This window comes from Phascolarctos cinereus, unplaced genomic scaffold (genome assembly GCF_003287225.1).
Source record: "Phascolarctos cinereus isolate Bilbo 61053 unplaced genomic scaffold, phaCin_HiC Scaffold_8;HRSCAF=390, whole genome shotgun sequence".
Taxonomy (NCBI): Eukaryota; Metazoa; Chordata; class Mammalia; order Diprotodontia; family Phascolarctidae; genus Phascolarctos; species Phascolarctos cinereus.
Genome location: NW_027556291.1, coordinates 63,705,330 through 63,729,275, shown reverse-complemented (window position 1 = coordinate 63,729,275; position 23,946 = coordinate 63,705,330). Strand labels below are relative to the sequence as shown.

Sequence of the window (23,946 nt, the reverse complement as noted above, 5' to 3'; positions counted from 1 at the left end):
GAGAGAATTTGGAACTCAAAATTTAAAAATGAATGAAAAATAATAATCATTTTTTAAAGGAGTTTACGGATCACAGATGGGAACTTAGAGTTCACCTAGGCCAGAGTTCTCACTTTAGAGACAAGAAAATTGAGGACCAGGAAATGACTTACTCAGTTTTATCTATCAGATTATTGACAACTAAACCTACAGTTGGAAGGGCCCTCAGATGCCAGCTAATCCAACCCCCCTCATTTTACAGAGGGGGAAACTGAGGCCCAGGGAGAGGAAGTCACTTGCCCAAGATCACATAAGATCCCAGAGGCCCCTGGTCCAACCCCCTCATTTTACAGATGATGAAACACCTGATGCTACAACGGAGGGGAAAAAAAAGATTCTGTTAGCTCTAGCCTGTATTAACATACATTTATCAAAGAACTTTAAATCTCTTCAGCGGTATTTTTCTCTACTTTAGTTTGAAAAATTAATACAAAATATGGAAAAATACATTCTTTAGGTCACATACCTATGGAGTGATTAGAACCAAAAGGAAATCCAAGGGCTTGGGAGAAGCCCAAAGTGCAGAGTTGGGGAAATATTTCCGCTACACTGGTGAGTCTCAAATTTGTCACCCTCGCCCAAATGTCTCACTAACTCAATGGAAAGACTGGAGCTCAAATATAGCATAAAGATTCATTCTTGCCAGGAAAAACATGCAGTCTATGGTCCCATTTTTACCTAGCAGGGCCCCACTGATCCAGACTGTGGCCTAGCAGGAAGACTGCACGCTGAGAACACTAGGCCCCTCATGTGTCTAGTTCTGACTCCGCTGCTCCCTTGCTGTGTGATCTTGAGCAAATCTAGGCCCAAAGTCCCCACATGTGAAAATGAAAGAGGGGACAGGGAGAATAATTTATCTGTAAGGGGTCCTCTTATCAGTAACATATTATGTTCTAAGATCTTTTCCCAGAATCATGGAACCTCAACATCAGAAGTAACCTCAAAGGACATCTAGACCAAAACCCATCTGAATCAGGAATGTCCTACACAGCATAACTATCCAGAAATGGCCATCCAATCTCCAATAGAATACCACCAGTGAAAGGGAACTCACTACCTCCCAATGTAATCCAATCAACTTTTAGACTGTTCCTATCCTTGTGAGTCTTTCCCTACAACTGACTTCCTTGTAACTGTACACTCATTGCTCACCACTGAAGGCCATGCAAAATGAATCTGTCCCCTCTTCCCTATGACAGTCTTTCAAAGTTTTAGTTGGCCCAGCAGCCTCTCCCTAAAAGTAACAAGCTTTTGTTAAACGCTGCTAGGTACCATGGTAGGTGCTGGGCATGCCAAGGCACAAATGAAACAAATCCCTGCTCTTGGGCAGCTTACATTCCAGGTAGCTACTTGGCATGGCTTGTATGTCGTGCCCTCATCACCCTTGATTAGCCTTTGGACACGTTTCAGATTGCTGCTAACCTGCCAACACAACAGCCCCCAGAAGTGCACCCAAACTCCAGATGCCATGGGCACCTCCCTGACTCTGGGTACATGCTTCTATTAACGCGGCCCAACATTCCACTGACTCAGTGCCCCTCCCCCTCCACTCCCCTCACCCATCCTCTCCCAACTCCCAGGATCATTTTTGGAGGAACTGCTATCTAGCTACATCTGTCCATCTTGTACTCATGAAGTTGATTTTGTTTTTACCCAAATAGAAGCTTTACGTGCATTGCTATTAAATCCATACTATTACTTATATACATGTTGTATGTGCTGCCCCCTTGTACGCTCCTTGAGAGACTACATTGTTTCTGAATCTCCAGAGCCTAGCTCAGGACCTCACATGGAGTAGCTATTTAAACATTCATTACACTGATGATCCTTAGATTCAGTCCATCTTTTTAGCCTATCAGGATCTCTGGGAGGTTCCAATTCCATCATACAAGATGGTAGCTCTCCCTCACGGCTTCAGGTCATCTGCCAATTGGAAAAGTCTAGCATCTTGGCCTTTACCCAATGGTAACATTGATGGGGGCAGCACAGTACGGTGGAAGGAGCACTGACTCTGGAGCCAAAGGGCATTAAGTTCAAATCCCACCTCTGATATTTAGTACCTGTATAACTTTGTACAAGTCCCTTCTCTTCCTTGGATCTCATTTTCCTCCTCTATAAGGTGATTTGCTATTGTTCAGTCGTTTTCAGTTATGTCCAACTCTTTGTGACCCCATTTGGGATTTTCTTGGCAGAGATACTGGAGTGATTTGCCATTTCCTTTTGCTGCTCATTTTATAGATGAGGAAACTGAGGCAAACAGGGTAAAGTGACTTGCCCAGGGGTCACACAGCTAGGAAGTGTCTGAGTTTGAGGCCAGATTTGAACTCAGGAAGATGTGTCTTTCTGCCTCCAGGCCTGGTGCCCTATCCACTGCATTGCCACCTACCTGACTCTCACTAACATGAGAGGGGATGGACTAAATGGTCCCTTCAATTTCTAAATCTAGACCTTAGGCAAGTCACTTCCCTGGGGCCTCAGCTTCCTTCTCTATAACATGAAGGGGTTTGACCAGAGTTTAGCACAGTGCCTGGCACATCAAAGTCACTTAATAAATGTTGACTGAATTAGAGTAGATGGCCTCTGAGGTCCCTTCCAGCTGTAAGACTAAGACCCTCTGATCTAAGGCCAGCCCTAACATCCCACGTGCTAAGCTTCCTCTATGGGCTTCTCACTCTGCTATAATGGCCCAGGTATATAAAGGATTCTGCTTTAACAGAGAGCTTGTCAAGCAAGTGTTTCCCTGCCCAGTGGGTCATGCCAACCTCAAATAATCCAACGAGGCCTGTTCAACTTGTTCAACGAGATTAATTAAACTGTCTCCTGTAATGGAAAAACATTTACACTGGGTTTTACTTAGGAAAAGACCCATTATCCACCTACTGCCATGGAAGACCAAGTGCTTTAACATATAAGAGTGGGAGGCAAATAAAGCAATTGGTTCGAGAGATCACAATGGTCAACCTCCACTTATGAGTCAACTCAGAGTGCCTTGCAGTGGTCCTCCAAGCCACAAGGGAACACAAATTATTTTAAATGGGCCACTTTGAAGATGGTAGGTAATGAAATAGGGCAGGGCAGGGCAAGGCCTAGTAGCAAAGCAGGCAGAAATCAAAATAAGGCACAGGAGGGCAGGCTCATTGCAAGGGGTCAATCAAAGAGTTTCTTGAATTAACAATGCAGGGATGAGGAGGATAGCATGCCATAAGGCTTCCAACCTTACAAGAGTTGGCTTACAAGCACTGGCATTAGGAGAACAGAAAACAAGAAGTCAGGAAGTCATTCTGAAGGAACAAGAGAATGAATGAATGAATGAACACTTATTAAGCACTTACTATGTGCCACGCGTTGTGCTAAGGAGAGGTTGGATACAAGAATAAGGTGACGCCAGAAGTAAGACTATGTTCAAAATTTAGCTGTTCGGAATGTAGAACACATCTTCTCATGGAAATAATTCATCCAACTGCTGTAGAGGGTGAACAGTGAATTCGGATCAGAGGACCTGGGTTCAAATGACACCTCTACCATTTCATACCTGTGTGGCCATCACTAAACCTCTTTGGGCCTCAGTTCTTCATCTGGAAAAGGTGAGGGTTGGACTAAATCAGGGCTTCTTAACCTGGAGTCCCTAGACCTCAAGACATTCACTTAGAGATTTCATGTGATCTGCGAACTTTGATGGGGAAAAAATCTATTTCTATCTTCATTAATCTCTAACTGAAATTTAGCATTTGCTTCGATTATGATTTTTTTTAAAGACAACATGATTCTGAGAATGGGTCCACAAGCTTTACTAGACTGCCAAAAGAATCTGCGACAAAAGAAACGTTAAGAACCCTTGCCTTAAAAGAAAGAATAAAAAAAAAAGTCAGTAAGCACACATTAAGCTCCTACTGTATTTCAGATGGGCAGCTTAGTTGGCACTGTAGTGGACAGCATGCCAGACCCGAAGTCAGGAAGACTCATCTTCCTGAGTTCAAAACCAGCTTAAGACTCTTACTTGCTGTGTGATCGTGGGCAAGTCATTTCATCCTGTTTGCCTCAGTTTCCTTATCTGTAAAATGAGCTGGAGAAGGAAATGGCAAACCACTCCAGTATCTTTGCCAAGAAAACCCCAAATGGGGTCACAAAGAGTCAGACAGACTAAAACAACAATATTCCAGGGACTGTGCTAAGTTCTGGGGGTACAAAAAAAAAAAGACAAAAGATAGTCCCTGCCCTGGAGGAGCTCACAGTCTAAGGGGGGAGATAATATGCAAGCAATTATGTACAAAGAAAACATATGCAGGATAAATAGGACATAATCAACAGAGGGAAGGCTCTAGTATTACAAGGGACTGGCAAAGACTTCTTGCAGAAAGTAGGATTTTAGCTAGGACTTGAAAGAAGCCAGGGAAGCCAGTAGGCAGAGATGAGAAGGGAGAACGCATTCTAGGCATGGCAGACAGCCAGAGAAAAATTCCTGGAGCCGGGAAATAGAGTGAGTACCTTGTGGAAAGAACAGCAAGGAGGCCAGTGTCACTGGACTGAAGAGCACAAGGAGGGGTAGGATGGGTGCATAAGGCGTAAGAAGACTAAAAGACTAGGAGGGGATGAGAGGCTTTGAACAACAATCACAAGACTGGGATTTCATGCTGGAGGCGACAAGCAGCCACTGGAATTTGTTGAGTTGGGGGTAACTTGGTCAGCCTTGTGCTTTAGGACAACCCCTTTGACAGCTTGCTGAACTGAACAGTTGTTTATTAAGCCCCTCCAATATAACTCATTCTTCTAGGACACTTTAAGATTTATGCTATTTCACTGGATCCTGCCAACCCATGAAGGAGAGAATGCAAGGATTATTCTCTCAGTTTTACAGAGGTCAGAGAAGCTCTTTGTCATACAGTTAATAAGTGGTAAACCTGAGTCTCAATCCCAGTTCTCCTTATTTATAGTCTAGGACTCTATCTACTACACCACACTTCCCTTCTCAACATCCTGTGTCGGGCACTGAGGAAGATGAAAAGATGAAAAAATGGTACGCTCTTTGTCTTCTGGAGGCTTATAAACTTTTGCATATGTGTGTGGGGGGGGGATGATTTATACACAAATATCTCGACCTGAGTTCAAATTTGGCCTCAGACACTAACTGTGTGACTCTGGGCAAGTCACATCACCTCTGTCTGCCTCAGTTTCTTCAACTATAAAATAGGGGTCATAATAGTACCTATCTCCCAGAGTTGTTGAGGCAAACAAAATAATATTTTTTAAGTGCTTAATGCAGTACCTGACACATAACAGGCATTTAATAAAAGCTTTTTTTCCCCTTTCTATAACAAATAAAGGTTACAGGACTGTAAACCTAGAGGTAGAAGAGACTAGCCAGTCAAACCCCTTATCTTACAGATGGGGAAACTGAGGCCCAGGGAAGGGAAGTGACTTGACTAAGACCACCCAGGTATCACCAAAGGCAAGATTTGAACACAAATCTTTTGATTCCAGGGCTAGTACTCATCCCACTGTACCATGGCATAGAGAGATAAGGGCTAGGCATCACCACAGCGGACAGAGCACCAGGCCTGGAGTCAGTAAAACTCATCTTCATGAGTTCACATCTGGCCTTTGACACTTACGAGCTGTGTGATCCTGGGCAAGTCACTTCACCCTGTTTGCCTCAGTTTCCTCATCTGTAAAGTGAGCTGAAGGATATGGCAAACCGCTCCACTTTCTCTGCCAAGAAAACCCTAAGTGGGGTCAGGAAGAGTCAGCCACAACTTAAACAACTCAACAACAAAAATAAAGAAATAATAGCATGAGCATTAGAACTTGCGGTTCTTTGTAAGTTAGACCATGATAAGCACACAGGATTCAAACAGAGTTACATGAGAGATCAAAAGAGAGAGAGGTCACTTCCAGCACTAGGGGGTCCAGGAGGCTTCATGGAGGAGGTGGCAACTGAAGGAAGACAAGGATATTGACAAAGAGATGGGAGAAAACCCTTTGTAGTGTAACAAGCATGAGCATGCCCAGAGTTGTCCTTCCTGACGTGATATATAGAGCATGTGCCAATATTCTCTGCCCGCTTTCAATCAACCATAGGTGAGTTTGCTGGGGGGGGGGGCAGCTTTCTATCAAGGAAGGCTTCATAGAGGAGGCAGCATTTGAACTGGATCAATAAGGATTCATCTTTTGGACAAGTACTACAAATTGACAAAATGCTAAAGGAGAAGGAAAAGACTGATTTGGATTGCAGTTGGGAAATGGACCAATGGTTTCAGTGATTCTGAAATCCAAGCCACAGAAGCCCATATTTCTGGCACCGATATCCTCCCGGGGATGCCATATGGCTATGAGTCATGGAACACCAGGATCTCAGGAGAATACTCATTTTAGGTGAAGCAAAGGGAAATGGAGAAGTGCATTATGGGTGTTAACAGGCTAAAGAATATTGCCAGTGATGACTGGTCTGACTAGGTCCTGATGAGTGCGAATAATGGATCCCCATAAAGTGACCACATTATTCAAGTTCATGCAGCATATTTCCATCAGGCTAGAACCAATGACCACACTTTACATAATCCAACTCCAAATAATGCAAATTTGAATACCTGAGACTATCTCACAATATTCATTTATCACACTCAGGAGCAGCTAACTGTACATAAGAGACATCAAGGACTTGGATGACTGGAAAAGGAGGGGACCAGTTCCACAGCGAGAGTAAGGATGTTAACAGGTGTACACATACCAAGTGCTACAAGGGCATCCATTCAAAGAACCAGCACATTGGGTCAATCATTCCTAATATTCAGGACCATCTCAACGTGGAAGGGGCTTCCATAAAAAGAAGTGACTTCCCTCTTACTAGAGGTCTTCAAAGAAAGACCAGATGACCACATGTTGGCCATTTTAAAGAGGGACTTCTTAGAGGGGAGAGAGAGGGAGGGAGAAAAATTTAGAGCTCAAAATTTTGTAACAATAAATGATAAAAACTGTCTTTACATGCAATTGGGAAAAAAATACTATTTTAAAAAAAGAAGAGAGACTTCTGTTTCAGACAAGGGTCAGCCACCGATGTCCTTGTGATTTTATGGGAGATTTACAAGAAGACAAGGGCAAGGATCCCACAGGCTGAAAAGAAGCGGGCACACTGAGATCTGTACCAGGAGAGGTAGTGCCCACACCAAAGAGATCGTGGGTTTACTGAAATGTTTTCAAAATACAGACGTGAAAGGGGAGAAGGCATTGAAGGTATATGGAATAGCAGAAAAGAAGGTCACAGAGGCATGTGATGACAAGTTGGGCCAAAACATAAACATTATAAATGGCAGTTACGTTGCTAGGATAGTACACAAAGGTCTATTTAACCCATAATATAACTATAATCACAGTACTAAACTATTAGTAACCTTTTAAACATTGTTTCTGAGAATTGGGAAAACTGGAAAAAAGTTTGGCAGAAATTAGATTTGGACCAACATCTTACACCATGTACCATAATCAGTTCAAAATGGAGATACAGCCTGAGTATAAAATTTTATACCATAAATGTTACTTTTATGGAAAACAGGGGTTCCAAGTCAATTAGTACTAGAAGCACATCTCCCCTCCATAAAGGCGTGGGGAGAAGGAATTCCCCTACTCCTAGATCAGTGCTAATGGGGGCTTTAGAACCCCTGAAAAAGGTGCAGCCACTGGAATGTAAGGCAGCCAAGGAAAAAGAGAAAGGTAAACTGGGATCCAGCACTGGGGAAGGAAGGGACTTGGACAAAAAAAGCTGCTGCCAAGGCTCTGAGGTAACAAAATTCTATAGCAGTAGCTCTAGTAGCTGTAGCTATTGGTACATAAGTCATTCATAAGCTCAAAGGGGGCAACAGAGTAGAGTGGAAACAGTGCTGGGTTTGGAGTCTGAGAAGCAGAGTTAGAACCCTGGCTCTGCTACTTACTAGCCAAGTTACTTTGCGCAAGCCATTTTTCCTCTGGAAAATGTCTCCTCCCCTGTAAAATGAGGATGGTGGACTCCATGGCCTCTTCCAATTCTACATCTAGAACCCTATAGAATTCAGTTCAGTGATTATAGGGGAACTTATTTTTTATCAACATTGGTTCCCATTCTTCCTGCACTAAACAAAATTTAAGAAGTAGTATGGCTTGGTGGATAGAGAGCTGGTCTCAGAGCCAGGAAGTCCTGGGTTCGAGCCATCTCTCGGGCATACACTAACTGTGTGACCCTGGGCAAGTTCGCTCAACCACTCAGTGTCTCAGGCATCTCTCTAGGCTCTAAACTGCAGAGCAGGTGCTGGTCTACATTGGGAGAGGGGATTTTCTTCCTCAGAGTTCCCTCCATCAGTGTAATCACAGGTCTAGTCCAATTAAACAGGCAGATTTCCAAGCAGCAGCTTAGCAAGGACACCAATGGTTTTTATCCCCACCTAGTAATGAATGCAGAATGAGTGTCAATCCAGGATTAGGCTCCAGCTGTCAACTGCCACATGCATAATACAAATTTTTCCACTCCCAGGGAAAGGGTTTTCCACGACAGCATGGCTCCAAAGAGAGAGTTGGAAGCTACAACGTGGCCCTCCTGCCTCTGGGAAGCCCTTAATGAAAACCTCTTGCTGTGACAAGGCTCCAAGTTTCCAAACTAGTAGGTACTGAGACTCCATTTCTAGGCCTGTGGCTGCCACATTCGAAAGTCTTATCCTGCACTATTTTGTTTTCAGAAAAAAGAGAATCCATCCTTTGACTCTCTCCCAGTATCCACAATGGGACCAACAACTGTGATTGATAAATACCCAGGCCAACAGCCTGGCAGAGGACTGATCCCAAACCACCCAGCTGAGGAGGAAGTGTGGGACATGGAGCAAAGGGCGCAGGTGTCTCGGTGGTGAAATATCACTATTCTCCATCCACCCAGGAAGAGACCCAGCTGCACAGCAATTAGATTCCAACTAGCCTGTTCCACTGGCCAAGCAGCTGAGCCCAGAAACAGAGAAGGGAGAGTGGAAAGAAAGCTTACCTCCCACCAAGTCACTCCATTTCTGTCAACCAAGCCATTTCAAAGGGAGAATGAAACACTATCATTCTCAGAGAGAAGTGCCCAGACAATCTGGCCATGGTATAGGCAGAGCAGAAAAGAGTTTGGCATCTAGAAGCGGAAGGCCTCCGTTCCAATCCTGGCTTTGCTCCTTCCTAGCTGAGTGACCCTGGGCAACTCCCTTCCCCTACCTGGGCCGCAATGGCCTCTCCAGGAAGAGGAGGGGGTTGGCCTTGACGGTCTATGAGGCCCCTTCTGGCAATGAGATTCTACAAAGAACAGAATCACAGCAATGACCACGATGACCAAGACAATTCCTGTTGATAGACTGCTTTCCATACAACAATCCACTGTGGGAGGGGGTCTTTTACATGTTATTATCCTTCAAGGTACTGACAAGTAAATGAAGGCTGTACATGGTACAAATTACATCGCTAGTAAGAGGCTCTAGGAATGGACCACACTCAGATTGCATTAAAGATTCTAACTGGTTCTTCAGAGCTATTAGCTACTAAAATCAGCCAAACAAAGCACCCACTTCCCAGACTTAGGAATCTTCTTTCTTAATGACTCAATAAGTAACAACAGAGTTTAGGGAGCTTCCTCTCCACTGTGGCCACAGACTGGGGCTCTGCCCACTTCCCCTCTCTGGCTCTCCACAATAGTGACTGCTGTTATTTTCAGCAGAGACAAGAGATCTAAAGAACAAGGAACCGTGATGACATTATGGTGTCAGGTCCACAGTGGGCCAGGTCGCTGACTTCTAGGGTAGAACATGATGCTGGTTCTTGGAGGCCAGTAATGGTAGATGAGATGGAAGCGGGGAAGAAGGTGGTATCCTCCTCTTCCCACTCGTCTCTGCCCCTTCACAATAATGATGGTAGAGGCCTGATCCCAAGCAAGAGGAAGCAAAGACCCTGGACTCTCCGTCCAAGTGCTAAGGGGTGAGGAATGCTCACCATGGCATCATTAGTCCACGGGAAGTGATGCCCCTCTCTTGATGACATAATCCACTTGCACATTCCCAAGATGGAAAGCAACTATCACCAAAGTGCTGCACGGTCTCACTAGCCCCCACTCACATGTACCTTGTAAGGAGGGGGTGACCGAAGAAGACAACAAATGGGGCCATAAGCATCACCAACATTCTTAGGATGGTGATTTCAGGGAATGCTTAGTGCTGCTTCTGGGATCTATGCAACTCCCCCCCTCCCCCGGATATTCCTTGTTAGACTAGCCCAGGGGCAGAGGTGCTCTCATTTCTGGCTAACTTCTCTCTCTCTCTTTTTTTTTTTTAAAGGCAGTTGGGGTTAAGTGACTTGCCCAGGGTCACACAGCTAGTAAGTGTCAAGTGTTTGGTCTGAGGCCAGATTTGAACTCAGGTCCTCCTGACTCCAGGGCCGGTACTCTATCCACTGAACCACCTAGCTGCCCCCTAACTTCTCTTAACCACCAACTCTCCTGTGTCCTCTCCGGCTTCCACTGCTCATATCCCCACTGGGCACAGTCCCTCCCAGCCAGAGTGCTTCCCCAATGTTCATCGAGCAAGCCTTCACACCAGGTCTGTTGTCACCCTGCCCTTGAAGAGAAGCAGACCAAGGCTGGAAGAGCAGGGGTGTGTTGGAGGGATGAGGAGTGGAGAAGGAGGTAAGGAAAGACTAGCTCAGAAAAGTGTTTCCAAGCAGCTCGGAAACTCGGTGGAAGAGCAATTTCTAGAACCAGATGGCAGATGAAATAGGACCTTTGGGCTAAACATAATAAACAAAATCAAGCCACAAAAAGGAAGCCAAAAAGATGATGAATGGGCCTTCCTTGCGTCAGGGTCTGATTGGATGACCTCTCCTACTAGGTAGGCTAATCCAAAGCAGCTTCTAAAACAACAGGTTTGGAATGGTCAGAAGGGAACGCCAAAGCATCTTTGCATCAAGGAGTATGAACTAAATACCTACTGGATGTAGACCACCGTGCATGACACTGACAGAGAGACCCAGATGAATGCAGACCTGCTCCCTGCCCTAATGCAGCTTCCGCTCTGGGGTGGTACATGCCAAATAACCATATTAACACAATATGTGTATGAGAGAGATATAAACCAAAGTATTATGGGAAGCAGAAGGAGAGAATATTTCTGACTTGGGGAGGAAAGCCAAGGAAAGCTTGGCATTCAGCCTCATGTTACCTTTAGGATAAAATACAAAGTCCTCCACTTGGCATTTAAAGTTCTTCACAAACTGGCTCCTTCCTGTCTTTTCAGTCTTCTGAAAAGAAGACTTCATCACTGTGCCCACCCCACCCCACGCACTCTATGGTCCAGTCACACTGGCCAACTCACTGTTCCTCATATACTCTATGTCCCATTTCCTTACCTTTGCACTGGCTGTGCCCTCCCCCAGCGCCTAGAATGCTCTTACTTCTTAGGATCCAATCCCCGTCTTCCTTCAAGACTCAGTTCAAACAGAGCCTTCTGCAGATGGCTTCACTTGGTTCCCTTAGCCACTTGACTCTAAGGTCATCTTCCTTCTGCTCTGTATGTATCTTGCAAGTACCTACATATGTACATAGTGTCTCTCCTATCAGAATGTAAGGTCCTTGAGTGCAGGGGCCATTTGGTTGTATCCCCAACATTAAGCCCAGTAACCACTTAGTAAATGAATGTTTGTTGATTTATTAGTTGATTTCAGTTGGCAGGACAATTGGGACAGGAAAGCATTTTAGTCAATAGGGTGACATTCAAACAAAAGGCATAGAAGAAGGATAGTATAGGATGAATGAGGGATGATATGTAGTACCATCCAACAGGAGGTAGAGGGGAAATAAGCATTTATTAAGCATCTATGATGTGTCAGGAACTAACTATGCTAAGCACTTTGCAAATATCATCTCATCTGATGACAGGAAATAGGATGAGAATTTGCTTATCCTGTTCTCTTTCCTAACCAACTCCCCACAGCACGCCCAGATGTGGTACCTTACACATTGTCGCTCTAGGGAACCAGCTAGCATACCTCCCCCAAATTGTCCCCAAATGCCTCGAGATTCCTGGCTACATCAGACTTATTCTGCTGCCTGGTGTCATTATAGATCAGGTGGGGTTTAATAGTTTAAGATCCCATGGTGTGCTGGAGGTCTAGAGAGGATGAAAGGTAGACTGGAGGTGGGGGGGAGTGCCATACATCAATGCCACAGAGACCAGGAGAGACAGAGGAGAAATGGTAGCAAGATTCCACAAGATGGCAAAGACCTCGGTCAGAGAATCCTCTGTCTCCCAGGAAGTAGCACTCCCAAGAGCTGGGGTCCCAATCCTCCAGCCCCAGGTCCCAAAGCCTGCCCCACCAACTGTCCCAGAATCCTTTGTACCTACACTTACAGTAGCCATCTAACAGTGAGGAATCAATACAGAGCATGGCCTGCAGCACTAGACAGTGGGACCTCAAGTGACCATTGTATTCTAGTCATTTTAGGAATTACAGTTCTCTTCCCCATCACAGTTTCAATATATCACAGATTGGCATAAGAAATTAAATGGGAATTTTGCAAGAGTTTTGTGGAAGCCACAGATAACACATGAAGGCCAGCAGATGACACAGAAAAAAGTTTAGAAACTCAGAAATGCATACAATATATGTATAGTGTTATATAATATCGATACATTTTATTTCTTAATACCATAGCAATTCAGATTTCTTCTCTGGTATTAAAAGGGGGCCAAAACATTTTATGGGGATCTTCCAGATCGCAGGGACACTGCACTCCTAACCCCATGATGGAAGTGATAACTGTACATTTGTAAGCTATACCTTGATAGCCCACTTACCAGCAGGTTAGGCATTTGTGGAAGGACTGAGGACTACCCATCTGGGTGTTATGCCTGGGTAAGCTTGAAGTTCCCAAGGGAAGCATGGGCATTAGAAAGATAGACACCATGACCGTGGTGTGTCTGGACCTAATATGCATCTACAGAGTGTTGGTGCAGATTGGGACCAACACTAGCCAATTTAGAGTACTGGGAGAGTGGTACAGGTACAATGAAAGGCACAATACTCAGCCACATGGATAAGCTAAGGGAGTCAGAGTGGTGGAGTGGGCTTAGAGCACTGGGCTTAGGAGGCAGGAAGACCTGGGTTCATATCCTACCTCCGAGCTATGTAACCCTAAGCAAATTGCTTAGGGCCTCTATGCCTCAACTTCCTTATCTGGCCATGTGTAAAACAAAAGGGTTGGACCCAATGGCCTTTAAGGTCCCTCCAACTCTGAATCTGTGATCCAATAAGCCGTGCCTTCCAGGTAGAAGCTTGGAGGAGGAGAAAGGCCAGTGGTGGCAAAAAGTATATAAGAGGTACTAAGCCTACCAACTCAGTCAACCTATTTATTTGGGGTCTTATTAAACAGCATTTATTAATGGCCTACTCTGCGCAGTCCTTGCCCTCAAGGAGCTTATATTCTGTCAGCAGATCTGGAGAAGCTCGCCGTCAGTAAACTGTCCAGGAAGGACTAGCTGAGGAACAGTTCAGTGTCCAGATCCAGACTGTTGCATGCCCATGACGTGAGGAGAAATGCTCGATGAGCAATTTCATGTGGTTTACCACAGCCAGTCCTAACCTTTCCCAGAACCCTCTAGGAAAATTGCCTTCTTCAAGAAGAAGGGCCTCAAGAATCCCTTGATGGGCATGCTATATTCCTCACTTATTATGGTGGTCTGAAAAAAGATTGGAAAGATCCAGATGCATGGGTGCATTGGACAAGAGAACCAAAGCGGATCAATATACCAGGACTGAAACCCAAGGTACCATAGACCATCTGTAAGGTAACCAACAGTTTGTAGCATGGGACTTGCACAATTGGTCATATCAGGGCCCTGGGGCAAAGGAAAATAAAGAAAAACATCTGTCTGGCTTGCGCCTGTGCTCCAGTGAATTTCTGGGGACCCCGCCCCTTTCCCACAGCTCAAGGAGAAGCTGGCCAGTGACATCAACGACTTGGAGGTGGGAGAGGGAGCTGAATTCAGGGGCCAGCCCTTGATATTTCAGCTGGGTGTGGCCCAAGGGAACCAAGGCAGTGCCAAGATCGTGGGGGATTGAGAGGTGGAGACAATGAGAACCAGTCTGGATCGTCTGCAAGTTCAGGGTTGCCACTGCAGGCCAGGATCTAAGGATATAAGGGAGGCAGGATTCACAGCTGGTCACTGCAGGAGTGCCGGGCCTATCAGGCCAACGACCGGACTAACTTTGGATGCTCCAGGAAGAAGAGAAGAGGCTATCCACGATGCCAAATGAGGCTCATTGATGGAATACATGCAACGTGTGCCGTTGCTGTTGCTCAATTGTGTCCGACTCTCCATAACCCCACTTGAGGTTCTCTTGGCCAAGATCCTGGAGTGGTTCACCATTTCCTTCTCCAGCTCATTTTACAGATGAGGAAATTGAGGCCAACAGGGTGAAGTGACTTGCCCAGGGTCACACGGCTAGGAAGTGTCTGAGGCCAGATTTGAACTCAGGTCTTCCTGACTCCAGGCCACCTAGCTGCCCCGTGTCATTCATAGAAAAACAGAACTGTAGGCTTTTAGAGCTGGGAGGGATCTCAGAGGCCAGTCAGTCTCAGTTGAGAATGATTTTGTATACCCAAGGTACCACAAGAAGTCGGCATCAGAAGGAAGATTTTATTTTAGGTCCTTTCATTGTACCCCAGTGGGAGATGCCGCCTTCTTGGGCCTCTGTATTATGTGTGATTCCAGGCTTTTCCACTCAATAAGCCTCAGTTTTCTCCTCTATAAAATGAGAGGTTTGGATTTGATGGTCTCTGAGGTCTCTTCCAGCTTTAGACCCATAATGTTTTGGATTTATATTGGGATAAGTTAAATTACATGTGGTATAATTAAGGCTCAAAGTCTCCAATGGACACTGAATACACTGTGTTGGTAGCCACTATTTTCATAAGCAATGTTCAAGACTCTTCTGGGCACATAAATTCTCCCCCTTCCCATCCAGCTCTGCTTACATTCCTCTTCTGATGCTTCACTGTGGCACAGAGGTAGGTGAACGTGTGTTTTTAAGGTCAGAAGTGGGTAAGGCCTAAACAGGCATGGGGATCCTGCGGTCTTGAGGCCATGCGTGGCCCTCAAGGTCCTCAAGTGCGGCCCTTTGACTGAATCCCAATTTCATAGAACAAATCCCCTTCATAAAAGGATTTGTTCTGTAAAAGTTGGACTCAGTCAAAAGGCCTCACCCAAGGACCTAGAAGGCCACGTGTGGCCTCGTGGCCACAGGTTCCCCACCCCTGGCCTAGCAGGTCCTAAGAAACCAGAAAGGTTTTGAATACAGTTACGCCCTCCACATTGTCACTTTCCACATCATGGTTTCGATATGTCACGGCTCAGCATAAGAAATTCTGGAGTTTTGTGGAAGCCACAGATGACACATGAAGGCCAGCAGACGACACAGAAAAAGTTTAGAAACTCAGAAACGCATAAAATATATATATGGTATCGTATAACGTCAACCCAAGTTTTACAATAAGGTACTGAAAATACCCCATTAAAAAAAAGGTTCAGACTTCTTCTCTGGTACAGACAGGGCCAAAAAATTTTACAGAGATTTTCTAGATCACAGGGGCACTGTGCCCCTAGCCCCTGCAATGTGGAAGGGATAACTGTACAGGTCTCTGGCATCTGAATGCAGACTAGCTACGTTTGGAGAACACCTTTGGTAGACAGGCTGCTGCGTGGCAAATTCTTTTTCATTATACAAGCTCTCTGACACTGTCTGCCAAGTGGTATGTAGGGTGTCACCTGTGCCGACAGAGCTGGCCTGCATAACCTGTGGCCTGCCAAAGGATTTAGGGCGGCCCACGAAAAATGTCGAGGAAAACATCCTTCATACATAAAGGAAATCCTTTGGTGGGCCACAGGCTGTGCAGGCCTGCAATAGAGGGAAGCCTCCCAATGAGATCACAGCTCCTTCCAGGCCTAAGAATCTTTCACAGCCCCCTTTCCTTAGATAGCTTTTATTGTATCTTCATAGCCCCCCAGGGGAGGGGGGCAGAGTAGGGATAGCAGTACCCCCTTTCCAGATAAGGAAACTGAGGCTCAAGAGAAGTAACTTGCCCCGAGATCACACAGTTAGTGGCAGAACAAAGAGTAGAACTCAGCTTCCCAGGCTTTTCAAAGCTGTAGCGTAATTCCAAGGCAACAGAATTGTGGTGGTTTCCTTGTAAAGAACATAATGCCTACAATGTATACTGGAGCATGTCATCTGTGCTGTACAACAGCAGGCAACATGCATTCACAACACAGCATGGAAGATAGAGAATTCAGCAAGGGGTGGGGGTGGGGGGACAGAGGGACAGAGACAGAGGGCCAGACAGAGGGACAGAAAGAGACTGAGTAACAGACAGAGGGACAGATAGAGGGCTGGCCAGAGACATAGAGACAACCAGAGAGACAGAGGGACAGAGGGGCAGCCAGAGACATAGAGGGATGGCCAGAGAGACAGAGGGATGGCCAGAGAGACAGAGGGATGGCCACCAGAGAGACAAATGGACAATGAGAGGGACAGAGAGGACAGACAGAAGGACAAAGACAGAGGGATGGATAGAAGGACAGACAGAGGAATAGTGGGACAGAGAGACAGAGAAAGAACCAGACAGAGGGACAGACAGAGACTGAGTGATGGACAGAGGACTAGACAGAGGGCTGGCCAGAGACATAGAGACAACCAGAGAGACAGAGGGACAGAGGGGCAGCCAGAGAGATAGAGGGATGGTCAGAGAGACAGAGGGATGGCCAGAGAGACAGAGGGATGGCCACCAGAGAGATAAAGGGACAATGAGAGGGACAGAGAGGACAGACAGAAGGACAAAGACAGAGGGATGGACAGAAGGACAGACAGAGGAATAGTGGGACAGAGAGACAGAGAAAGAACCAGACAGAGGGACAGACAGAGACTGAGTGATGGACAGAGGACTAGACAGAGGGCTGGCCAGAGACATAGGGACAACCAGAGAGACAGAGGGACAGATGGACAGAGGGACAGTCAAAGAGACAGAGGGATGGCCAGAGGGATGTCCAGAGGGACAGAGAGAAGGATAAAGACAGAGGGATGGACAGAGGGACAGACAGAGACATAGAGACAGCAGGGAGACAGAGGGACAGCAGGATGGACAGAGGGACACCCAGAAAGACAGAGGGATGGCAGCCAGAGAGACAGAGGGATGGCGGCCAGAGAGACAGTGAGAGGGACAGAGAGGACAGACAGAAGGACAAAGACAGAGAGACAGAGGGATGGACAGAAGGACAGACAGAGGAATAGTGGGACAGAGAGACAGAGAGAGATTAAGAAGGCAGTCATCTCCAATCTCTCAAGAGTGGAGGCACTTTTTTGATCATTTAGCTAGGACCTCTGATGGATAAAGTCAATTAAGGTCTGGGTTCAAATCCCGCCTTTGATGCATCCTGGCTGTGCTGCTCTAGGTCAGAGGTACCAAACGTTGGCCTCCAAAACCAGATTCAGATGTAATTGGGAAATTTTTAACAAAATAAATGAAATACAAAAGAACATAAATACCATTGCTCTGTGGCTTTCTAAGTCAGTATGTGGCCCATGGGCAGCCTTATGTATGGTTTAGTGGGCATCCCTGCTCTAGCCAAGTCTCCCCGAGACTGTGCCTTGTAGGGAAGGGGCAGGCCTGTATCCATAGACCCAAAGTCCAGTGTTTATCCCTAATCCTATTCATTACCCTGCTCTCCACAGAAGGTGATACAGAGAGCTTGTTAGAGCAAGGAGACCAGGGGAAAATGGATAGAATATGTCCAAAGAAAGAAGGAATGTTCATTAACAGACTCTTATCTCATATGACATAAAGGATTCCAGGTCCTTTCACTGCAGAGCCAGTGATCTTTACAAACATGTCCTGCCACCTCCCTGGTCTTCAGTGTCTTCTTCTGTAAAATGAGTCCTAATTTCTATAAGCCTGTCCATCCACCAAGCACCAACTAGATGGAAGTGGACTGAGATATAGCTTTAGCCCAGGGTTTTACTCTTTTGTAGTCACTCAACAAATATTTCAATGACTAAAGGCAGAAAGACTCTAAATAGAGAATATCAGAGCTGGGAGGGACACTGTTGTCATCATCATAACTAGCATTTATATGGCACCTACTACATGCCAGGCAGTATGCGAAGTGCTTTACAAATATTATCTCATTTGATCTCTGGGAGGGCTCTTAGAACATGGAATGTCAGAGCTGGGCGGGGCCTCAGAAACACAGAATGTCAGAGCTAGAAAGAACCTTAGATAGAGGTAATTTAGTCCAACCCTTTCATTTGTACAGATTTGAAGACTGATACCCAAGGCCATACAGCAAATTAATAGCCATCAGGAATAGAACACAGGGAACAAATCATCACAGAGAGGCTTACACTCTGCTAGGAGTGAAACCTCATCTATAGGTTACACAAAAATCAGCCTCCATCAGGGAAGACATGTGGAAATAAAATTTCCCTAAGGTTCAGGATTGAAAGAAAGACCGTTGCCAGGTTTTACCAAAGTCCATGTGCCAAGTTCTATTGGCTCCTCGGAATACTTGCCCATTCTAGCTCCATGGTTGATTTCATAAAAACCTTTAGCAATTCTGATTTTCAATGCCAGATACCAAATGCCAGCCAAAATGGGTGTACGCATGTGCACACACACAACACACACACACACACACACACACACAAATTGAAAAGATTGCTCCATGGTGGGGGAAAGTGAGGGGAGGAAAGAAGCCTCCAGGAATAAGGTGCCCACCTTGGGATTCTACTGCCTTCTCTTATACTGGACTATTTGCCATCCAGTAAAACATACAGATCTTTGAGGGTAGAAACTTTTGTTTTTATCTTTCCATCCCCAACAACTAACACTGTGCCTTGCACATAACAGAAGCTTAATAAATGTTTGCTGAATTGAATTCAACCTTTTGAAGGGGAAGAGTAGAAAAACTTTGGCTGTCCTGGGTTTGAATCCTGACTCTTCCACTTACTAGCTGTGCAATCCTAGGCTACCTTGTATTACGTCTATAATTGTATATGTGACCCTGGGCAAGTCACTAAACCAGGGGTGGGGAATATTGCGGCCTCGAGGCCACATGTAGCCCTCTAGGTCCTCAAGTTTGGCCCTTGGACGGATTCAGTCAAAAGGCCACACTTGAGGACCTAGAGGGACACATGTGGCCTCAAGGATGAAGGTTCCCCATCCCTGCACTAAACCATTCAATGGTCCTAGGAAATCTCTAAGACAGTAAGTTGGTAAAAAGATGTTGACTTGCTTTGATACAGGGAGTTCCTTCACAGAACATTTAATATACCAATAAAATCACAGTTCTGAATCCAAAAAGCACCACAATTCATTCTACCCCAAGGAAATCAAAGCCAGAAAAAAGTGTTTTGTATACACCAAAATATTCACAGCAGCCTTCTTTGAGGTAGCAAAGAACCAAAAACAAAGCAAATGCCCACTGATCAAGGAATACTAAACAAATTGTGATCTATGAACGTAATAAAATATTGCGATGCAGACTATATAGAATATTCAGAGAAGCATGGGAAGATTAACATGAACTGATGCTGAGCCAGGAAAAATGAAATATACAATGACCATAACATGAATGGAAAGAACAAACAAAAAAAACCTCTGAATTCTGTGTAATTAAAATAACCAAGCTTGGACTCAAGAAGAGTTGAGAAAATTTACCTTGTTCCCTTCTCTGGGGAAGGAGGGAAACCTATGGAGGTTGCACATGCTGTCTGATGTGATAGATGTGTTGATTGGACTTCATAGATCTCTCTCTCTCTCTCTCTCTCTCTCTCTCTCTCTCTCTCTCTCTCTCTTTCTCTTTCTCTCTCTCTCCCTCTCTCTCCCCTCCTTTTTACCTTTGTTGCAAGACATGGCTTTGTTACAAAGGACAGTAAGGGGCTGAAAAATTTTGAAAGACTTAACAACTCTGATCACAATAATAATCAACCATGATTCCAAAGGACCAGTGATAAAGAAGGTCGCCCACCACCTGACAGAGAAGTGGTGGATTAATATGGAAAATGAGACACATATTTTGGACATGGTCAATATGAGGATTTGTTTTGCTTGACTATGCTCAATTATTACAAGGATTTTGTTTTTCTTTTTTCTGGAGAAGGGGGAAGGAGAAAAAAAAAGTTTGATAGAAAAAAATTAATTAAATCTTCAAAAAAGGATATTAGGGGAGTAAGAAGGGATATATCCAAAAATGAAAGTGACATTAAAACAAGTTATCATTAAAAGACAAAGATAGGTTGCTATTAGTATTGATGTATATATTAAAGCTGCCTGGCTTGGAGAGTTTTAAGGAAGGGCAGAGTGGGAAGACAAACAATTCTGTGGTCTGGATAAGACAAGTATCTTGCTCTAGCTTCTAGCTAGAGCAGGTGTTTAACATCCATTCCAGCTGACAGGAGAAAATGGAGGGTGCTTTCATGGCTGGAATACATTTCCTACCTTCACTATTTTCGGCATCCAAACTCCATAGAAGACAAAGGCTTTAGCAAGTTGGCCCATCTGGCCACATTCTTTTCTTAGACCTCTTCTAACCACATCTATAGATTTTGGGGTTACGTGATCTGGCAAGTTTCAGGAAAGAAGAGGAGAGGGAGGGAAGGACCGAGAGATGGGGGAGGAAGAAAGGGGGGAGGAAGAGAGAGGAGGAAGAGAGAGGTTGAGAGAGCAAACAACACCTAGAATGTCAAAAAAGGGCTTTACTCTGACTTAGAAACTTTCTAACAATGAGAAGGTCTCAAAAATGAAATAAACTGCCTTGCAAGGTAGTGAGTTCTCTGTCACTAGGGGAGTTCAAGCAGAGACTGAATGGTTTTTTGCTAAAGAGCATTATAGACTAGATTATGGCATTTTATAGGGAGTTACACTACAGGACTGCAAGGTCCCTTTCAACTCTGTGTTGATATGAATCCTCTTCCTCCCCTTCAAAGTAGTGTGTGTGTTTATAATCTTAATCAGTGCCTGCCTCTCACCAGGCAATTGCTATTGTTTTCTAGCCTAGCGAATACCATAACCTGTCCCTTTCTGGGGCTAGAGACTACAGGTATTATATAAAGCCACCATCTAATTAATAAGTAAACAATTACAGCAAACACATTTTCTCCCCCTTCGACCCCACCTTCCTGCTGTTCTGACAGAACAAGCCTTTCTTTAAGCTTTGGTGAACTGAATTATGGTATTATGCATGGACACACCCAACAGCCTAGAAGTCCAGGAGGGCACCCAGAGGATGCCAGGAAGGTGCTCTTTGTCACGGTTCTATTGCATAAAGCCTTAGACGGTCACAAGCAACAAAATGACTTGGAAGCCTTTTCAGACTACCTGAGCCCAACTGCTACTGACAAGCAGTAAGTCAAGGGAGAATGTAAACTCCCAAGAGAAAGGTCACTGAAGCTGGAAACCAGCGATAACAAGCAATGTGGCTGCCACATTCCCAAGGCCAGCACTATTTCTTCTCCCAAATCTTAGGATTTGAAACCATCCTGTCCCCATTTTACAGATGAGGAAAACAGATGCCAAAAGCCGGGAAGTGACTTGCCCAGGGTCACACTGAGGTAAGTACTAAACCCAAGTGGAAGAATGAATATCAGCTGCCTGCAGGTAGGGACTCTGATAGCTAGCTGCAGGTACTCATTAAGTGCTTGTGATCACTACTGTCAATTAAACCCCACTGCACCTGCCCTCAGACATCCACACTGGGCCCAGATACAGGCACTTGGGAAGTCAATTGACTCAAAAAGAAAGAGAAAAGAAAAAGAAAACAGTTTATATTGTCAGTGGTTTTAAATTTCATAATCCATTTTCAAGCCAAGAAGAAAGAAAGTTAAGGATTGCTCCACCCAATGTTAGCCCTCCGTTCTCCAGGGTATATGCTTTGGCAGAAAGGGTGGGTCTGCCTGAACCGATGTTTATTATTCTTACTCTACTTCTGGCCTCCCGTCAGCAGGCAGAAATACACCCCCCCCAAACACACACACACACACACACACACACAGCGGTTCCAAGCCTCTGAGTCAGCTGTGACCATCCAGGAAGGCCGGCATAGTGAGAGGTTCCTTCAGGGAGTGACCCCCCTGCCCCCATCTCTCCAGCCTCATCCTCCCCACCCCCTTCGCTATCTTTACCCATCCAAGGGCATATCTTTTGTTCCTGCCCTGATCCCTACTCAACGGCCACAGGAGCCGGTAGCTGAAAACCCACGTATCCCTACTTAGGCTAAAACTGACTGCGACTTCAGGTCAGCACGCTCAAGACAAATGTAGCTGGGGCAAAAGATACTTTGTGGGGAAGATCCCAGCCCGTATATTTACACTCGCCCCCCCCCACCTCCCCAGGTCTTTTCCCGGTCCTCAAGCTCATCTGCAAACATAACCATGGCAATAGCAATAAGCAATAGAAATAATAAAAATAATCCTCGGGAAAGGAACTTTCAGCACCAGATAAGCACTCCCCAGATCCCGGCGGCTTTTTGCAATTCTTCTTTGGGACCAGGCATCTGTTCAGGTTGTTGTCACCCGGCCACAGGCCCCACTACCCCGAGCATGGCGGATGAGCGAGACATCTGCCAATGAAAGGCATCTGCCAGGGAGCGGGGTCCTTTGGCACACAACGGAGAAACTGACCTTATAAGGCCAGCGCTCCCGAAGGGGACGCAGGGAGGGGAGCAGAGTTCGGACGGGATCCGTAAGCGCCAGGTGAAGCCCCTTCCCCCCAACCCAAGCCAGCGGGCAGCTCCCCAGACAGGTGTGTGTGTGTGTGTGTGTGTGTGTGTGTGTGAGCGGAGGGGACCAGGAGGCAGCGGTCACTTACTTCTCATAGCGCCGATGAGGGAGTTGCCGTCTTTGATCACGTCTTTGATGAATCTGTTGGTCCGCTCCAGCTCCTGCTCATAGCATTTGAGCCTCTCGCGGAAATCGGGGCTGTCCAGGTAGCAGTCGCTGAACTCGAGCGGGGGGTGCCCCATGGTGCGGATGCGGGTCGGGGCGCGGAGCGGGGCCACACACACTGCAAACAGAGAGAGAGCGGGAGAGTCCAGAGAGGGCGCATCAGCTGCTGGGGCGCCGCACCACCGCGCACGGCACCGCACTGGCGGCGGGGCTCAGGCAGGACTAGGGCCGGGGCCGCCGCTCCAGGAGCTCCACGGGAGCCGCGGGCTGCCCCGGGCTGCGAATGCCTCCCTCCCTCCCTCCCTCGGCTGACCCGGCGAGCTACAGCTGTGGGGGCCCGGCCGGCCGCTGCCCAGCGCTCCACATGCTCCCAGCCCTCTCCCGCCCCCGGCTTCGCCTCGGCCGCCCTGGCGCACGAGCCACCCGAAGGCAGCGGCGGCCGCAGTTAAAGTGGCCTCTCGAGCCCGCCCCGGCTCCTTCCTGGACAATCGCGAACGTATCACTTCTGCCGGGCCGGGCCGGGCCGGGCCGGGGGGGGGGCGGGCCGGGCGGGGCGGGCCGGGCCGGGGGCGGGGCCTGAGCGCCGCCCGCCCCTCCCCGGGATTAGCTGCTAGACAGTCCCCTCCAGCTCCGAAGGCTCCTTTGATCGTGACCCTAGCTGGCCCCCGCCCGCTTTCCTCTGCTGCTGGGCTCGCAGGCAGCCCCGAGGTCCCGGGGCCCGGCCCGCTCTTAAAGCTAGCGAGCGCCCCAGGCCGAGCCCTCTGGAGCCGCCGGCGGCCTCCTTGCCCTTTCCCTAAGGCACACCAGCTGGCCCCCGGGCTCCCCGGGCTCCCGACGCGACTCCCTGGCTGCTGGCACGCAAAGGGTTAACGCTGCGCGGGTGTAAGCCCTGCCTTCCTCGGGCAGGCGGGAGGGGTCGAGGAGAGAAAGAGGGAGAGACTA

The 23,946-nt window shown here is 46.6% G+C and overlaps 1 protein-coding gene across 1 annotated transcript in view; it reads right to left on the bottom strand.

Annotated features, from left to right (window-relative positions):
- Window positions 1–23,521, bottom strand: part of OPHN1 (oligophrenin 1) — a 279,239-nt gene extending 255,718 nt beyond the window's left edge. Inside the window, exon 1 of the mRNA XM_020967237.2 lies at window positions 22,928–23,521. Within this exon, the coding sequence (XP_020822896.1) occupies window positions 22,928–23,081 (154 nt within the window). The 5' untranslated portion in view covers window positions 23,082–23,521. The remainder of the gene's footprint in view (window positions 1–22,927) is intronic.
- Between the last annotated feature and the right edge of the window lie 425 nt (window positions 23,522–23,946).